Here is an 18,241-nt window from a genome sequence, read left to right on the forward strand (position 1 = left end):
ATTGCTCGTTTGTCTTGAACCTAACTCTGCATATGGAAGTAAATCCTCAGCCATTCCTTCTCTCTTTCTGTTTGCATCTACCACCAATTCTACATGTGGCAGCAAGCATTACTTTTGGCACCGCAATAGTTACTGTTATTGGCCACCCTGCCTTTTAAACCTAAAGAAACAGTGCTACTAAACATTCTGGAATCACAGACAACATTAGATTAAACAACTTGATACAAGAGAGTTGTCTTGGCCTGTTGCTCCTATCATAGATGGACTCAATATCAACAGTTTGGAAGATCTGTCAAATATGAGCAAAATTTCTCAAATGAAACCCAGAAGCTGTAATCACTTTCAAATTGATTGCTGCATTTCTGTATTCTCATTTTTTTATCCTACTTGATAATGTAAATGAAAGCCCATTTGAGGAAGATTCCTAGTTGTGCCATAGAGTGCTAGTAATTTTCTAAGCTTAAAATTACCCCAAAAATATTCTCTAAAACATGCTCAATCTATTTTCTCAGCAAAAATGTCTTCCTTTGGAGCTCACCCTTAGCTGAGCTAAGGGGACTGAATAATGAGAAAATATTTGTTTTTCATAATATTAGAGTTATGAGAACAGCTTTGGGTATGTTTTAGCATGAATTAAAGTCAAATAGAAAATAAAGCAATCACAGCTGGAGCATACACTGAAGATCAGCAAAATGCCTGTAGGTGCTGACCATAAGTTAGGCTTGATTTCAGTAGATGCCGCTACATCATTTGACTAGGAGCATGTACTGTTTGTATTGTTCAGAAATTTAACTACATACAGTAAACCCCACCCAAATAGGTGAATTTATTATTCCTCTAGTGATATTGAAGGTGAAGAATCCATTTCGTTATGACTGGAATCTTAAACTGGATCTTGGAATCTTAGAGTAATAGAATCCTTAGAATTGGAAAGGGACCTTTAAAGGTAATCTAGTCCAACTCCCCTGCAATGAACAGGAACACGCACAGCTAGCTCAAGTTGCCAGGGGCTAATCCAGCCTCACCCTGAAAGTCTCCAGGGACAGGACATTAGCTACATCTATAGACAGTCTCTTCCAGTGCCTCACCACCCTCACTATAAAAGACTTTTTCCTTATATCCAACCTAAATCTCCCCTCTTTAAGCTTGAAACCATTTCCCCTTGATCTATCACAACAGAACCTGCTAAAGAGTGTGTCCCCTTCTTTCCTGTGAGGCTGGTCACCTCACAGCCTTCTCTTCTCCTGACTGAACAGTCCCAGCTCTTTAAGCCTGTTCCATGGATCATTTTTGTGGCCATTCTCTGCATGCACTCCAACAGGTCTCTCCTAGGACTCCACATCTAGATGCAGTACACCAGATAAGGCCTCACCAGAGTAAAGTAGAGGGGCAGGATTACCTCCCTCAACCTGCTGGCCACACTTGTTTTGATGCAGCCTGGGATATGGTTGGCTTTCTGGGCTATGAGGGTACATTCCAAGCTCATGTTTAGCTTCCCATCCCCCAGTACCCCCCAGGTCTTTTTCAGCAGGGCAGTGCTCAATCCTTTCATCCCCCAAAGCTTGTATTAGTAATGGGGGTTGCCTCAACCCAGGTGCAAGATCTTGCATTTGGATTTGTTGAACCTCATGAGGTTTGCCTGGGTCCACTGCTCAAACCTGCTCAAGTCTGATCTCCCACTTAACTGGAATGAGCATCCTGACAGCAGTCAACAAAATGTGTTTACTTTAGAACAAACTATTTACAGAGGCTTCTGTGCATGCTGATGGACATCTCTGTAACACATTTGCCATTGCATTCTTTTCTAGTAAATAAAAAGGCGTCAGAGGGACTACTAGATGTAGCAATAATGTAAAACCGTCTCTAGCCAACAAGGCACTCCTCAAAATTATCTTAGTCCTTCACTGAACCTTTTTTTAAATCACTATCTTTAATGGACCGACATTCCAGAGTGTAATGTCACTATATCTAGAAGATGACACCGCCAACTTGCAAAGCACAAATTATAGGTAAGTCCTGGAGCTCTTCCTAAGGAATATTTTCAAGACATGTTTCTGGCAAGTTACTAATAATACATCACTAAAAGGTTCAAAAGGTTGTGTATGAGCCAGACTACATGACAGATTACAAGTACCACACACATGGTCATATGGCTAAAGTAGTAATTTGTGTGTAGGAGGCAACACACGGTCTTCCAGACATGACAGTGACAGGTTTGCCTCTTCTTTCTTACAAGGTACAAACTACAGACTATGCCAGTTCTACACAGCTGTGCTGACCTGACCATCTCATGTCCACTGTTGTATTCAACAGTACAAGCAAGGTGAAGCCAGTACGTGTCCAGCAATGTACACTCTTCCCACATCTTAACTGCCTAGCCAAAGTGTTTGTTGCAGGAGAGCTCCTTTTCTCATCATAGTGCAAATGTCAGTATACATATGTTTGTAAACCCCTGACAGATGAAGTTTTATTTCCCGGAATATAAACTTAGTAAAACTTCTTGCCCAGAGTTAACCATTCACTTTTCATTCAAAACAACATAAGAGCCCCTATCATTCACCTCAAAATTGTTCATGTAACCTTAATTCAGAAAATTCTGACAAATGCACTTTTTTTTTGTCTTTTTTTTTTTTCTATAAACTGTTCATTAACAGCTTTTCATTATCTACTCCTACCGTGTAAGGGATGAGATATGCCCTGGTGGTTTGACTGTCCTTGAACACCAGGATGGGAAAGTTCTGGGACATGTAAAGTCTTCAAATTGGATTGCAATAGTTCAGGCTGATGACCAAGTGAGCAAATTAGGAATCAGTTTGGCTCAAATTCAAGACTGTGATGAACTGCAAACTTATTTATAGAGATATAACTCACACTATTAAGCCACAGAAATGGAAAGAGCCTGAAGAAAAGTGAATTCTTACTGCAGTGCAAAAAAATTATAATGACAAAGTTCAAATAAGAAAGCTACACACTATTAACAAAAACTGCCTTTCAATTTAGGATGTATTTAGTTACCTAAGCATTAAAATGATTATTGGATTGCTTAAAACATTTCACAGTGGTAAGAACTGTATCTATTATTTCAAGAAATATCCACTAAAATACTATGAACTCCCTCCTTTTCAATTTGCCTCATGCCACAGAACCAAGTGATGTCTGCATTAAAGAGCATTTCAGGTCTCATGACTTGTAAGTAGAAAGCTACTACACAATCAATTTTGTTGCACATCTTTTAAAAAGTATTATTTATGCCACTTAATTATTAATGTGTAGACAAGAGTGCAATTACACAGTATCAGGTCTTTCAGCCAACCTGGAATGTTGCACTTAAAAGAATTTTACATGTGCGCTCATCAAAATTTTAAATGCAATATGAGCTTTATAGGTTCTATCACACTGTAGCCGCTGAGATAGAACAACTACGCAGTTTCTTATGGCATGTTTCATTTTTTCAGAAGGCTCAAAAGAATTCACATGCAATCATGGTTTTAAGCAGTCCAGGCAGCAATCTGACATAAATCAAAGGAAAGGCTTTGGGATTAACCAGTTCTACATGTGGTACTCATTAAAGAAGCCCAAAACTCCCCTCTAGTTGCTTGGCCAGCTTAGAGGTTTAGAAAGTTATTCTCTAGTCCACTGTTAATGCGGTCTTCTGTGATTACTAAATAGGGAAAATAAGATATAAGCGATATACAATTTCTTACTTGGACATGTCATCACTGCATTCCATGATTTACTGTACACATGAGAATTATAGTATTTACAAAAAATCACATTTATGGACCTGTTTGTCATTCACATCTTAACAGTCCCTGTGATTTCACTTTCCTACAAAGCTGATACCCAAAATGAGAAAAGGTACCGAACATGTGAATAAATGTTATGTATTTAATGATAATAAATTAAAGCCTGTTTTAAAGGCCTGTTTCTTAGTCCAAAGAGAGAAAAAACAAGTATTTTGAGAAACTGCCTGTAACACAGACACATTTCCCCCATTCACCTGTAGATGGCATTCATCCCATAGCTGTATGTCGCTCTTATGAGGATCCTCTTTAAGTTTGCAAAGATAGTCATGAACTCTCTCCTGCTGACTGGAACATCAGTGCCATGCAAAGAGAAAGATTCTGGTTTCAGCACAATTTCTTCAGTGTGCACTTCAGAAGGCTGCAAGTGAATTCTGCCTTTTGGAGTGCTGATTCTCAAATCACCTCCTCCCTAGAGAGAGACATAAGAGATTTTTATATATGAAATAAATTATAAAAAAGATCTATTATCGCAATCAACTGAGGTAAAGGTTTTATTAAATAATACATATTTTTATAAGAATAATGAACATCAGGAATAATATTAGTTTTTCATAAACCAAAATGGGCTTGCCTGATTAATCAGAAAGTCAATGCAAAGAAACTCATACAATTATAAGCTACACAGAACAGGTCTGTTTAAAGAACGTAGAAGTATTATCTCAGCCAGCCAGTCACACGGAATATAGTTTTATAAACTACTGCAATATTGATAGGCAGCCCTTTAGATGCAGGAGGTTTTAATTCTTTAAAGCATGATGATTTTCTGATACAATAAATAAGCTTAAGTTACATGAACCCTGCAGTTTTGTGATGGTTCTCAATCAGCAGGTTTCACATTGAACATCTGAAGGAGAACGCAATTTTCTTTCTTTCCTTCTTTCTTTCTTATATTTTTTTCCTTTGGTGACTGAAAATGCAATCACTACCTCTAAGATGACATCAGGTTGGATCATCAATTGAGCTGCCTCCTCTTGCTTTGTGAAATCATAGGAGACTGTGAATTTCAGAAGCCCTCCAACTGCTGTTACCTAGGAAAGACAAAAAAGAATAAGGAAAAAAAAAAAAAGAAGAAATTAATTAATTAATTAATTACAAGGTTTTATCTGTTTGAGGGCAAATTCATTTTAGTGACAGCATTTTCAGGAAATAGACTTTTGGTGCAAAAAGCTATAGGCAGATACCTACAGATTACAGCTATATGGACTATTCCCTTCTTTCTCAAGGATCTCAAAATCACACTCAGACATTTTTCTTCTGTATCTACTGAAGAATGCAAATTACTTTTACACACTGACTAACAAAGTCAGGGCTAACAAAAGCCTTGAAATCTATGCAAATTTCCACCTAATACTGACGTTAGGTTTTCAGTACATTTCAGATATATAGTTCTCGTTTAATCTGATCCTCTACATCAGCAACCTAAGCCACCTTTAAAGGATAAAATAACTTCAGTTCTGCTGGTGGGGCAAACTGCCTAAGAAGAAATAGAATCACAGAATCACAGAATTGTAGGGGTTGGAAGGGACCTCCAGAGATCATCGAGTCCAACCCCCCTGACAAAGCAGGTTCCCTATACCAGGTGGCACAAGTAGGTGTCCAGAAAGGTCTTGAATATCTCCAGAGAAGGAGACTCCACAACCCCCCTGGGCAGCCTGTTCCAGTGCTCCGTCACCGTCACTGTAAAGAAGTTCTTGCGCACATTTGTGCGGAACTTCCTATGCTGCAGATTCTGGCTGTTCCCCCTCATCCTGTCAAAAATCTAGTTATGTTTTTTTTTAGGATGAACTGTAACATAAAAGTAGGATTTTTTCCTCTTGGAGTCAAATGAATTTACTTTAAAAGTATGTTCCAGGCTTTCACATCAGTTCAATTGATCTTTCAGAGCAAGAGGTCATTAACCAGACTATCTCAAGTCATACCATAGTTTTCCTATGCTCATCTAGCACTCAAAAGCAGAGGGCTGACAGTAGCTTTGTCATGAAAAAATGGAAAATGTAAATTAGTTTTAAGCTGTAAATAAACAATTGCAGACTTGACAGTGTTCAGTATAAAAACAGTGCCTTTTTGTTTATTGTTGGAAGGCATTTTAGTAAATCAGAGGTTGCAAGGGCTATGTTTCGGTTTTATTTTTTTTTTTCTTTTTTTTTTTAATTGCAACTAGCCCATACTTTAGTTCAAAATTAGAGGGACACTTCAGTCCTTCCATTGCATACTGCTGACAAACGAGCAAGATCATGAGTCTTCCATGAAGATAATAAATCTGATTATTCCTAAGGACATACTGCTTTCTAGTATGGTTTGCACGTAGTAACACAAAGCAGTGAAAGTCATTGACTTAATTCAGTGTTATTTTATAATGTTTCTATTTTAACAAGAAAAAGAACCTCTCAGCACTTAAGAAGTGGGAATCAATTAATTTCAAAATATTCTTTAAGGCAGAAAAATCCATGTACTGCATTTGAGGCAGAAAATTAACTCCAATTCATAATCCAAAACTTGGATGTTTTACCATATAATGTCAAGACTGGTTAGGATTCTGCAATTTTTTTCCTATGTTGAAGGCTAAACACTGTTTTATAACTCTAAGAGAAAGTTTATTTGAAATACTGCAAAAAGTTTTTGGAATTGCTTTGATCTTTAGACAAATACTTTAAAAGAATAACTTTCACAGAATTTTATCTTTTCTGTTTCAAGTTCAGGCTGACTACAATGTTTCAAGAAAGTGATAATATGCAAAAAAATATTTTCTGGTTTCAGAAAACCTATAAAAACCAATAAATTGGTACCAAGACTGATATAGTTTTTCTCAACTACAGAACAACACAGAGAATTGATAGGTCATTTGGAAAAAATAGAAAAAACTGAAAGGAAAGGCTCTGTGTTTTACAATACATTCAGATAGAAAAGTCATCAGTGCAAACTTTGGACAAAAAGTCTGTTAGAAATGTGTAGACAAACTGATACTAGCTCGAAGAAAGCCTGTCCCGCTAAAATTTCTTTTAAATGCATCAAGTTCTCAATAAGTTAGACATCCAGACCATGTCCTCAGTACCAAAGACTGTAACATCGCTTAGTTTTTTCTGAGAAAACATTTTATCTTCAAACACTGATGTTTTAATAACTGATGCTTTGCTCAAAAGTAGATATCAATCTAAGCATCATTTTGTTAAATATAAAAATTATTCAATAATAGTAGTCAGAAAATATATATGTGTATATATATATTTATGAGTATACAGCAAAGGATTAGTAGGTATGCCGAAGCATGTAAGAACAGAGAATGACAATACATATGCTCGGTGTTGCAGAGATTATAAATCTGGCCATCAAAATATTCTTGTTTCCTAAGATCTACAGGAGGTATAGCAGATGGAAGAAGGTAAGACAAGATATACAGCCTCTTTTAACTGTGCTGAGTAATTCATGTTGGCCAGATTCAAATACAGAGTAGTGCAACTCCAACTAACTCATTAATTACAAATAACAAAACATTAACTAAGATAATCTGGCTAGCTAACTGTGAAAAAATAATCTAATATATTTAGAAGAAGTACACAGAACCGATGTAAAATAGGCAATGACATTTATGGAAACTACATACAGATTTCAACAGATGATAAAACTGAAGGAAAAAAGGTGTTTCTTTCCATAATAAAATAATGGTATCAGATGCCTAGAAGAACATAACCTCTTCAACCCCCTTCTGTTTAAATAACTCAAGAAAGTTGTTACTACTATTCTGCACCACCTGTTTTGCGAAAGTTTTTTTTTGTCCTCTTAATACAATATGCTAGTCTCTAGAAAACATACTGCTTAAGGAAGTCTATTACTAAAGAAATTGCAATTGTCACAAATTCCTGATGGAAGAGACACAAGTATACAACAGCACTTGACTCCAAATAGTTATTTCCCTAGAATTAAATGCAGTTTCTAAACTGGAAGCAGAAAACTGAACATTCTATCTTCAAACAGATGCAGAACTTGCCATTGACACTGGAAGAGATTCACTCCAGATGTCACTGAGGCAATAGTAGACCACGCATGTTACATTCAAAGCATAAAATGTTTTTACACACAGTGAAACGCCAATGGAGGACTTTCAAACCAATTCACTTTGTATTTATAGTTAAAAAATAATGTGAAGAAATAAAATACTCAAAGATGAGTAAATGGTTACATGATAAGTTTATTATTAAAGCCAAATACATGCACCTTGTTTATATCTAAAGTGGTTTCATTTGTGTATCAAGAGATATAGCTTAAAGGGGCTTCGCTCTCTGGCGTAATCCAAGGGAATATCATGCCTTCAAAAGCAAAAATACATTAAGCTAGATTTAGACTTACAAAAAGCCAGACATTAGAAATGAGTGAAATAAAAGACACAACAAATATTAAGAAGTTGGACGATATTTTCCATCCTCACTGCTACTCTTTCTATCAGAAATATAGTTAAGGAAGTTCCTACTAGAGCAACAAGCATTGCAAAGAAAGTTAGTATTTTTATTAGACCTATACATCTATAATACATACATAGAGCAGGGACACGCTTTTTTTGGAAAGACAAACCCTGACTGCTATAACAATATCTCATAGATAGGCATTAGAACTATGCCAAGTGAACAAACGCTGCCAGGAAAAAAAATAGCAGAGAGTAAAATAAAAAGGTTACAAACATTAATGGGCAAAACATTTCATGTGGAGAATGCTAGTTCACTGAATACAAAACCAAGAAGGAGTCCCATAGCAAGTTGCCAATAGTAAATTAAGGCTAAGAGAGGGAACATTCTTTTACCCTAGAGAGCATTCTCAGAACAGATTAAAAAAATTCCTGATATATCAGTGAATGTTCTTTTGCTTTCTGTCATTGTTCTAAGAAATTACATGAATGCTTAGTCTTTCTGTGTCTGCATCATATTCTTGGTGGCAATATCTACCCCTAGATGCAGTGCTTGGAGGTAAAAAAAATCACATAACATTGAGTTTAACATTCCCTACTAGCCTTCTTGGATTTCCACGATATAGAGGTACAATAAAATGTCAAAGTTTATTTGGACTCTTTCACCTTCACTAACTCTCCAGGTTCACATTTATTTTATGACACAGATTTCAGCAAATATAGAGATATTTGCTACCAGAATGCCAGGTCTGACTATATGTAGGAAATACTTTAGAATAAAAGAAAGATATCTCCTAGGTTTTTTTTTTTTTCAGCCAATTTAGTCCAAAATTGATTGGTATCTGTGTCACTGTGATATAATTTGACAAAGTGGTGAATTCACAGTTTATCATCTTAACAGATGGCTCTAAATGCATGTGTTTTTTTTTAACAAGCCCACAAACTGCAGGAAATGGCCAAAAGCCTGCTTTTGCTAATTTAATTCACTTATGTTTCATGCAATATTCCACTGTTAATCCAGCTCTCATCTGGACTATTATCTTCTTTAGGAACAAGAGCCTGATGTAAATTTATGGTATTTAATTGTGTTTGGCTGATCTGGTCTTCATGTTGTAATAGAGTGAAGGAAGGCAGAGTCTAGAAAGTAATTCCGATGAAATAATGATCTAGAAAGCATAAAAGTTTTATTCATTTAATTAGTAATAGCGTTCAGTAAAGACTGCACGTTTAGTTCTATTCAAAATCCAATTAGAGAGTAAATAGACACTCCCCTCTTAGACAAACTTCAATTTATATAGGATATAAGGGACTTCTGAAGCAGTATAGTAATATTTCTGATAAAGCAAGGAACAAAATAATCATGTTCCATTTGAATGATAGTACTGTTGTGGCTTAGCTTAAAAAGAAAAGTGAAAAAAAAAAGACAAAAAAAATCATAAGAAGATTTCTAACTCATTATTTTCTGGAACTGTATAAACAATATGATAGAGCCTCTTCTTTTCCTTTTTTTTTTTTAATGTTTCCTTTGACTCTCGTAGAACCACAGAACTAGCAGGTCAATGCAAGAGACCTCTGGGTCCATTTTGTCCATCCCCCTGCCCAAGCAGGGCCACGCAGAGCAGACTGTCTAGGAGCATGTCCAGATGGGTTTTGAACATCTCCAAGGAGGAGATTCCACAAACTGTGAAAGTGCTCCATCATCTGCACAATAAAGAAGTGCTTCCTGATGTTCACTAGCAGTAGAAAGAATTCCCCGGTTCCCATCAGAGGAATATGATACATTCAGATTCAAAAATAACTGAAAAGTAAGTAGAGAAAGGACACTGAAAGGTAAAGGTAGTATATTCCAACATCTGTTCCATAAGTCATCCATATTTTTTTTTTTTGCAAGAATTCTAATAAATTAAGAATAATCAGAAAATCAAAAGCATTTTGAGTTTTTGTCTTGCTGCCTTTTGTTTCTTGGTCTAGAATGAGCATTGCAGAATTTTTGTTGTGGATGACTCTTGTCATCATGACTGCAACAATCTCATGATAATTCCAGGCCTTTCCTGCTTTAAATGGTTTGTGACATGCAACACAGCTCAACTAAAATCATACACAATTCTTCAGTTTTATATATCTGCTATCATAATAATAATAATTTCAATGGAAAAGATTAACTAATTAAAAAGAAAGCCTCTTCTTTGTGGATTTCTAAATTATACCTATATAAACTCAGATCAGTCTCACTTTTACTGAGATACTACATTAGTATTTCACTAAGCTATGGACTAACTCTGGGTCTCCTCCTCCTTAGATGAACTAGACTACATTATTTGGAAGCAAAGAAAAGATAGACATCTATGTAATATTCAACAATTCACTGTGTTTAGTGCAGAATATAAAACATTTAGTGATACCATTTTTCTGAAAGGAAAAATCAATAGAATCTCAGTTCTTAAAGAAGACAGAAAAACAGAAGGACAGCAGTGCTCCTATAAGCCCCATGCTGCCACTTTTACTTATGTTGAAATCTTGCTCCTTCTGAAATTATACTAAAAAAAAATAATGAAACCATGATTTAAAGACTTGTACATCCAGGTTATATGCTGTTTCCTGGAACGTGCTTATGAATGTAGACATTTACCCTATGAATTCTCAAATCCCTACCAACATTCCCACGTGTCATGGAATTACCAAAGTTGGAAAAGACCTCCAAGATCATCCAGTCCAACCATCCTCCTATCACCAATATTTCCCCACTAAACCATGTTCCTTAGTACAACATTTAAAGATTTCTTGAACACTTGCCATTTCCTGTCCCTAAAGAGGGGAAACAAATGTGTAATATATGGTCTTTTTTTTTTTTAACAGCTACTTAACCATAGTAACCATATTATATAACCTCAGAAAAGTTACTTATTTTCTTATTCCTCCTTTGCTTTCCATATGATCAAATATTGTTTGGCGGTTGTGCCTTCCCAATCACTATTCCCCAAGCTGCTGTAACTTGATCAAGAGTTCAAAAATATAAAAGAGAGTACATATCCTTCTGGTAGTGACATGGTAACTATATAGTTACCATATTTCATACACACTTACTACTCATGCCTACTACTGTGGTAACAAGACTCAAACTTTGGAAGTCTCGCAGTGAGGATGAGTGTCTGCCCCCGACTATTATCATTAAGGGATATATATTTTAAAATGCACTAGGTACTTCATTAAAATTGCAGAATTTTTCCCCTATCTGAAAACAGTTAAAGTGCAGAGAGAAAAAAAAATGCTAATTTAAACTCACCAATGGATGGCTTGAGTTTTACAACAGCTATTCCAATCTTAATAAGCATTAATTTAGCAGGAAAAGAATGGTTTAAAGGTATAGGTCTGGATAAAATTCCTCCTTATTCTTTCACTGTGTAGATGTTTCATTTTTCTAAATAACATATCCCCATCAAATGTTTCTAAATTAAGACTATTTACTGCTGGTCTTGTAGTTGTCATCTCATAACTAAAAGTAATTCTTAATTTTACTGATTAAATGTTCACCTTCCAGTTTCATAGTCTTCCAAAGGGACACATCATAATTACTGGAGACAAATCAATAAATTCCTTCTTGTAATACTAAAATAAAATACTAATGAGAACATTTACATCAATGTTGAATTCCATTAAGATGTAGGGACCAACCCTTACCCTCCTATCTCTGGCTGTACTCCGCCATGAATATTTAACCAAGTACAAGAATTTGCATACTTCTGCAAAACTAAAGAAAGCTCATATTTCTATGGCAACAAAATCCCAGCATGCAATGATCGCTAAAAACAAACAAACAAACAACAAAAAAAAGCAGGAGTATAACACAAGAGCAATTGTTCAAGACCAAATTAAAAACTAACCTTAGTAAAAATACTTTCCTCAGTCTTGCTATTGCATTAATGAGTAATCAGTATTTGTATCCAGTATGGTTGAATACACGCAACAACATGATGATCTTAAAATCATAATCCACAAATATTTCCTAAAATATTGACTTGCTACTGAAAAAACTCAAGCAATGCAACTAGTAGCAAGAAATATTTAAATACTATCTCTTGGTTATACAAAGGCTCTAAGTGTTCTTGGAGTCTTTTGTTTCTGCGTTTGTAAAACATCAAGGAATATACTTAGGAATGTTATTTCAATAGATAATGGAAAACGCCTTAATTTTTAGTCAGTTTTCTAACCAAAAGGGATTTTCCTACCTCCTTCTATTTAACTGTTTCGCAACATTACGATGAGCAATACTGTACCACAATGATGGCTGCACAAATAATTCAAAGCAATGTATGACATAACTAGCACTTATGGATACAATAAGAAATTGAAACATATCATAATATTTCAAGTACAAAAGAGTTGTGCAACTGCAGTATCAGTTTTGCAAAATTCTTCCAGCAGAAAGGATATACTATTTTTAATATCTGTCAGCGTTTTTAACTTTGGAAGTGGGAGATTTTGTATGAAGTGGTGTGCAAATATATCAATATTTTGAATTCTTTTATTTCTAACAAAATGCAGTGATATGCAAAGCCAATTCTCTCCTCTCTCAGAGGTGGCTTATCTTTTGATATAATAACACAACAATAATACATTCTTATTTAGTATTTCACTGAATATTACGGAGACCTATATGGATCACATATCAAAATAAAAGCAGTAAAAATAAACAGTTGAGTATTAAACAATGATATAGATCTGTATAAACATGTCTTTATGCTCTATAACTCACTTACACTAATCATAAAAGAAGAAAAAAAAACCTCCTTGTATTTTGATTTGATTTTTCAAAGCATGGAAAACAAAGCAGTAAATCACTCCTGTGATTTTTCCTGAAAATGCACTATTTTCAGTCAGAATGTATTGAATTATTTTGACTATGGAGCCAATACTTTCCCTTGATTAAATTCATTGCCACTTTACTGGCTTGTTAGTTTTGCAGCCTTTCTTCTGCTAAGCTTATTCATGACAAACTAACATAATTTTGAAAAATATCTCTGTTTTCTTTTAGAGGAAAAACTTGCATTTGATGTTAGTAGAAATGCATGATTCATGCTAGTTAATAGTAACTAAATATATGTAAGTATCACACAAAAGCAATGAATTTTAATACTGTTTTACTCCAGGAGCAAATATTTTTCTGAACAGTACAGACAGCACTTAATTACTAAACATGCTTTAAAACAGAATTGAAAAAAATCAGTGTTGTTAAAATCTGTCATTTGTTATTTATTCTATCAAGAAAATAACTATGCACTTGCTATCACCAAACATGGCAATCAGCATATTATTCTTTCTTGAGGCAATGTGTTCACATATACTAACATTGCATATATGCTCTTAGTTGATAAACATTAATCTTTGAAAACTACAAAATTGTGCTGCTTTTTTTAAAATCCAAGAAAAAAAACAAGTTTGTTTCCCCAAATCATCCCAAGGTTCTCTGAAAATATTTGCAGGTTTTTTGGTGTTTGTGTTTTTTTTTTTTTCCATAAAGTTTGGATTACTTGTATTTCTTACATAACATCTTCTATAAAGAAAAGATATTTATTCTTAGAAGACTGGCAGGAAGGTGAGCAATCAAGTCATTGAGATGAGAGAGAAAAAAGAAAGGCAGTAGACAAGTGAACTGGTTTCTAAGTGAGAAAGGAAAAATGGCATTTCTTCATGAACTCTCCAGAAAATAAGTTATTCCATCAATTCAACTTGCCTTAGTGGGAATTGACCAAAAAATAAAAGAAAATCCATTCATCATAATGAGGACAATCTAGCTCTATGATCTTTGTGGTTTTCACATTCATGTGTGCTATTTTTAACATTATATTAATTAAGGTTTTATTTCCTTAAAAAAGGAAAAACATAATAAATGTCACTCTTCCTTAAATTACTTGATCAGAAAAATTATGTTGTTTTACAGGAAGACAATTCACGTTGGCGCTTATTGTCAGCTGTTCCTATAGGTTCATTATCTTCAATTTCCAGACTAGAAGGTATATCTTTCCTAACAAATTATGTACTTTGTCTTCTAGTAGAAAAAGTCCCTGGTTAAGTTGCTGAAAGTATCAACATCAGTCTTATGTTGACATAAGCTCCATGGAAGTCATAAACCATGAAGCATATTAAAATAGAGAGCGTGAATGTGATTACTAAAACAAGAATTTTGTTTTATGCAAGTAGGTAAAAGTTCTGCTAAGATTAAACGCTCTCAGGTCTGTTATCTTTCTGCACTTCATCATGTGGTATTTTGTAAGTACTCTTGCAAAAGGTGTAACATGGATTTAAGCGACTGTCATGTATTTCAAAGAAAGCTTCCTATTCTCTTCATAAATACACTTTACAAAAGTCAGATATTTCTTTTCCTTTGGCTACAGAATACACTGCACAACAAATTGAGCATGAAAACTATGTGATAACATTGCCCTATATGTACTCTATTTTAATCTTCTGAAAATATCAGAGGCATCTAAAAAGTAATATAATCCTCATATCTTAGATGAGAATAAATGCACAGTCTAGTGTTGCAAAAAAAAAAAGCTGACATTATCATAATGTATGTATAGGATGAATACAAAGTAAGAATTCACATACAGCAATGAAAATAAAATGGTGTGATTTTTTTTCTACTGAAAATTTTTCTTCTGCATATTCACATTAATCATCTTAATTCAACACTAACTTTTTTATCTTTCCAAAGGATATACTAGACCTTATTAGCTATTACAGACCTTTTCAATTCACTTTTTCTATGAATGCTAGCACACTTTTTCTTCTTTCAGTTTTATGGACTGTTCAAAAAGAAATCTCTTGACTTACATTAAAATTGCACTAAATGTATTTTACCTAGCTGCTGTTATTATAAATAAGGATACTTCACACTTTTGATGACAGACAGCTTCCTTCTTGGGCACTGCCTTCTTGAAAATAGATATTTCTAATTTCATTCATTGTGAATATGAAAGAAGGAAGGATAGATCTGACACTTTTTAGACAATGCCCTGACTCAAGATCTTGGACCAAAATATAATTAGGATGCAGAAAAAATTTAAATGAAAGACAAAATACACATAGACCCTGAAAGAACAATCAACATAAGGAGGGGGATACTAGTGTTGCAACAGTTAACTAACTGAAAAACAGAAATTTGGTGGTGGACTGCAGTTCTTTTCTTGATCCTTCCTAAAAGCAAGAACACACCATTGGATATTTAATGATGTTCAGGTAGAAGAGCTTAACTAAAACTGATCAGCTGAAGTGTTAACAATGATGGATAGATATGATGCTCAGTCTTGAAAGGCTGGTGATGTAAATGCTACCAACATAAATATTAGGACTGAAGGCATTGTCTGAGTTTGGAAGACTCTGATGTATTAACATTACCTGCCTGCCAGCTGTCCATCTAGCTGTCTTCTTACTGCCCTTTTTTAGCAGAACAGGGATAAAATAAGATGAAAACGTTCTTGGGTCAAGATAAGGATGGAGATATACTCACAGGCAAAACAAACCCAACTTGGGGAAAGTTACTTTAATTTATTGACGTGACTCTTACCTCCTCCCCTGAGTGGCACAATGGAAATGATTCTTGCAATCAGTTCCTAAAGCTTCATCCTTCCTCATACTTTTCCCTTGCTTCAGAATGCGATACTTCCCCTGGAATTCAGCCTTTCATGAACTCCTTCCCAAGGCTGCAGTTCTTCTAGAACTGCTCCAGCATAAGTCCTCTGAACGGGGTACAGTCCATCAGGAACAGAATGTTTCAGCATAAGTCCTCAAGTAGATAACAGAAAGCAAGATTTCTCATACAAAAAAATCTAACTGTACTATTAATAATGCTTTTCTATATTAATTAGATAATTTAAACCTTCATTAAACACTAGTTGAACTAATGGCAAATTCTTAGCTTCATATATATGGTATATTACAATTTGTCTCCTAACAGAATTTTGAAAGTCTTAAGGATCCTGAAATTCATTTCTTGTGTAAACTTGATACCAAAAGTGGTGCTGATTTGCTGCAGCAGATCTTGACCAAAAATTCCTTTTTCAGTAAGGCTATGAGATTATACATTTGAAAATGTCAAATATGCTAGTATCAGAAAAATATGAGGTGTAAAACTGAAAGCTCAGTAGATTCCTATGAAATGTATTAATATGTAGACAAATATGTCCCTCTGTAAACATTCTCAAACACATCTGTGATGAAGCTTCAGTAACTTCCTCTGTGTATTTGAATTATTAATATTTATTGGCCAAAACTTTTTCTAATGTGTCACCTGTCCCTTGTTGCTGTTATTTCAGCTCACTCTTTTTTGTCCTATTCATCATGTACATGACAAAAACAAGTTTCTTTCCTCCATATAGCAGCTGCCTGTTAGCTACTTAACACTGTGGCTTCAGTTCACATAAATTTTATTTATGTATATTTTCCGTTACATAGGCTCAGTTCTTCCTGTTTTCTTTAAGTCTTACTCTGCTTTGGGCTCCAGTTGAAAATTGATGGATACATCAATACCTACTAATAAAGATCGAAGATCCTTTATAATGTTGGAACTGAAACAGTGTTTTGGTAGAAAAAAAACAGATGTAGAATATTACAAAAACATTTGACACAATAACAATCTAATCTGAGAGAAGAATAAATATGTGCATGAGGGGAAATGTGTGTTTTTATCAATATATGGAGTATATTTGTGTTTGAGATGCTCTCCATAAAGTAGGTGCCTCAAAATATCTGACAATATATCCCTCTTCATGCCAGTAAAAATTCATATATATTAATTCTGTAAAGATGAGAGTATTGCCTACTGTAATGTCAGGACAAATATGTTTAACATATACTAGCTGTAATATTTAAATAATTAAGTATTACAAGAAGCAGAGCAATCACTTTAAGTTATCTATTTCTCTCAAGGCAAGTTCAGTTTCTAACAACTGATTGATTAATGTTTTCTCACTTAGATCCTTGGAGAATGGAGAATGCAGAGTGACAGTATCTTGTGTGCGCTGAAGACCAGAAGAATGATGAAATCATTATCGCTTTCAGTGTTATAAGCAACAAAGAATCAAAGAATAACTGCAATTTTGCAACCTAAAACAGTGAAGTATCAGAATAGAACTTCATTACATGCTCTAAGATCGTTAAAGCTAAATAGCAGTGCCTCAATCTTGAATTTAATAGAGTTTAGGAATTCTTATTATTCACTACTATATACTTTATTTCAGTGACATTTCTTAAAGTTTTTATCCTGAATTTCAACAGATAGGTTGGAAAAACAATTTTCACTTTACATTTGAGACAAGATATCAACCTTGACTTCCCTTCAATATCTTTTGAATTTTTGATGTTACCATTAGCCATAAATTTCACAATGAGTCAATATCCTTGTGTATGGTTCATATATAATATATAAATACAAAGTCTTCTGAGTGTGATTAATGTGATTTATATTCCAACTTAAATTTCATTTAGTTGACTGTGTTTTTTCTTCCTTATTTTTGTTGGCAATGTATGTTTTCTGCTCACTTCTAATGTAAGCCCGGATGCTAGATCGTAATAAAACAAGTTTTGATGAACAATGTAAATTCTCTGCCTCAATCTCAAACTCTTTAATATTTAGCAGGGTTTCACGCTGCCTTAGATTTAATGCAAATGGTGTAGACTGAAGTAACAATTAACTTTATAGCTGGAAGATAAAATGTTGATAAAAGAGCTATTATTTCACTATAGCATTAGGAGAAAAATGATTTAAAATGTTGAGCTTAACTCAATGCTGTTTAAAATATGTTAGATGAGGACTGTGACCTACACAAAGTTATACAAGTTTCTAGTCACAGTAGGAAAACACCATAAACTCTTTCTCGAATGTTAACGTATATTTAAATAATACTAACATAGGAACTTAATTATATAGTCAGGGAGTTAATTTGTCACAACATCTATCTACAGGCTGGAAGTCCTTGACTTGAATCAGCAACACGTTCCAGATCATCCGCATTTTACTTGGACAAAGGACAAATTCCCC

The 18,241-nt window shown here is 34.4% G+C and overlaps 1 protein-coding gene across 1 annotated transcript in view; it reads right to left on the reverse strand.

Annotated features, from left to right (window-relative positions):
- The window catches only part of LOC100545470 (laminin subunit alpha-2-like), a 103,169-nt gene that overhangs the window by 34,382 nt on the left and 50,546 nt on the right, over positions 1-18,241 (reverse strand). Inside the window, exons 13-14 of the mRNA XM_010707403.3 lie at positions 4,733-4,834; positions 4,001-4,215 (exon numbers count right to left, since the gene is read on the reverse strand). Of these exons, the coding sequence (XP_010705705.1) occupies positions 4,001-4,215; positions 4,733-4,834 (317 nt within the window). The remainder of the gene's footprint in view (positions 1-4,000; positions 4,216-4,732; positions 4,835-18,241) is intronic.

This window comes from Meleagris gallopavo, chromosome 2 (assembly GCF_000146605.3).
Source record: "Meleagris gallopavo isolate NT-WF06-2002-E0010 breed Aviagen turkey brand Nicholas breeding stock chromosome 2, Turkey_5.1, whole genome shotgun sequence".
Classification (NCBI taxonomy): domain Eukaryota; kingdom Metazoa; phylum Chordata; class Aves; order Galliformes; family Phasianidae; genus Meleagris; species Meleagris gallopavo.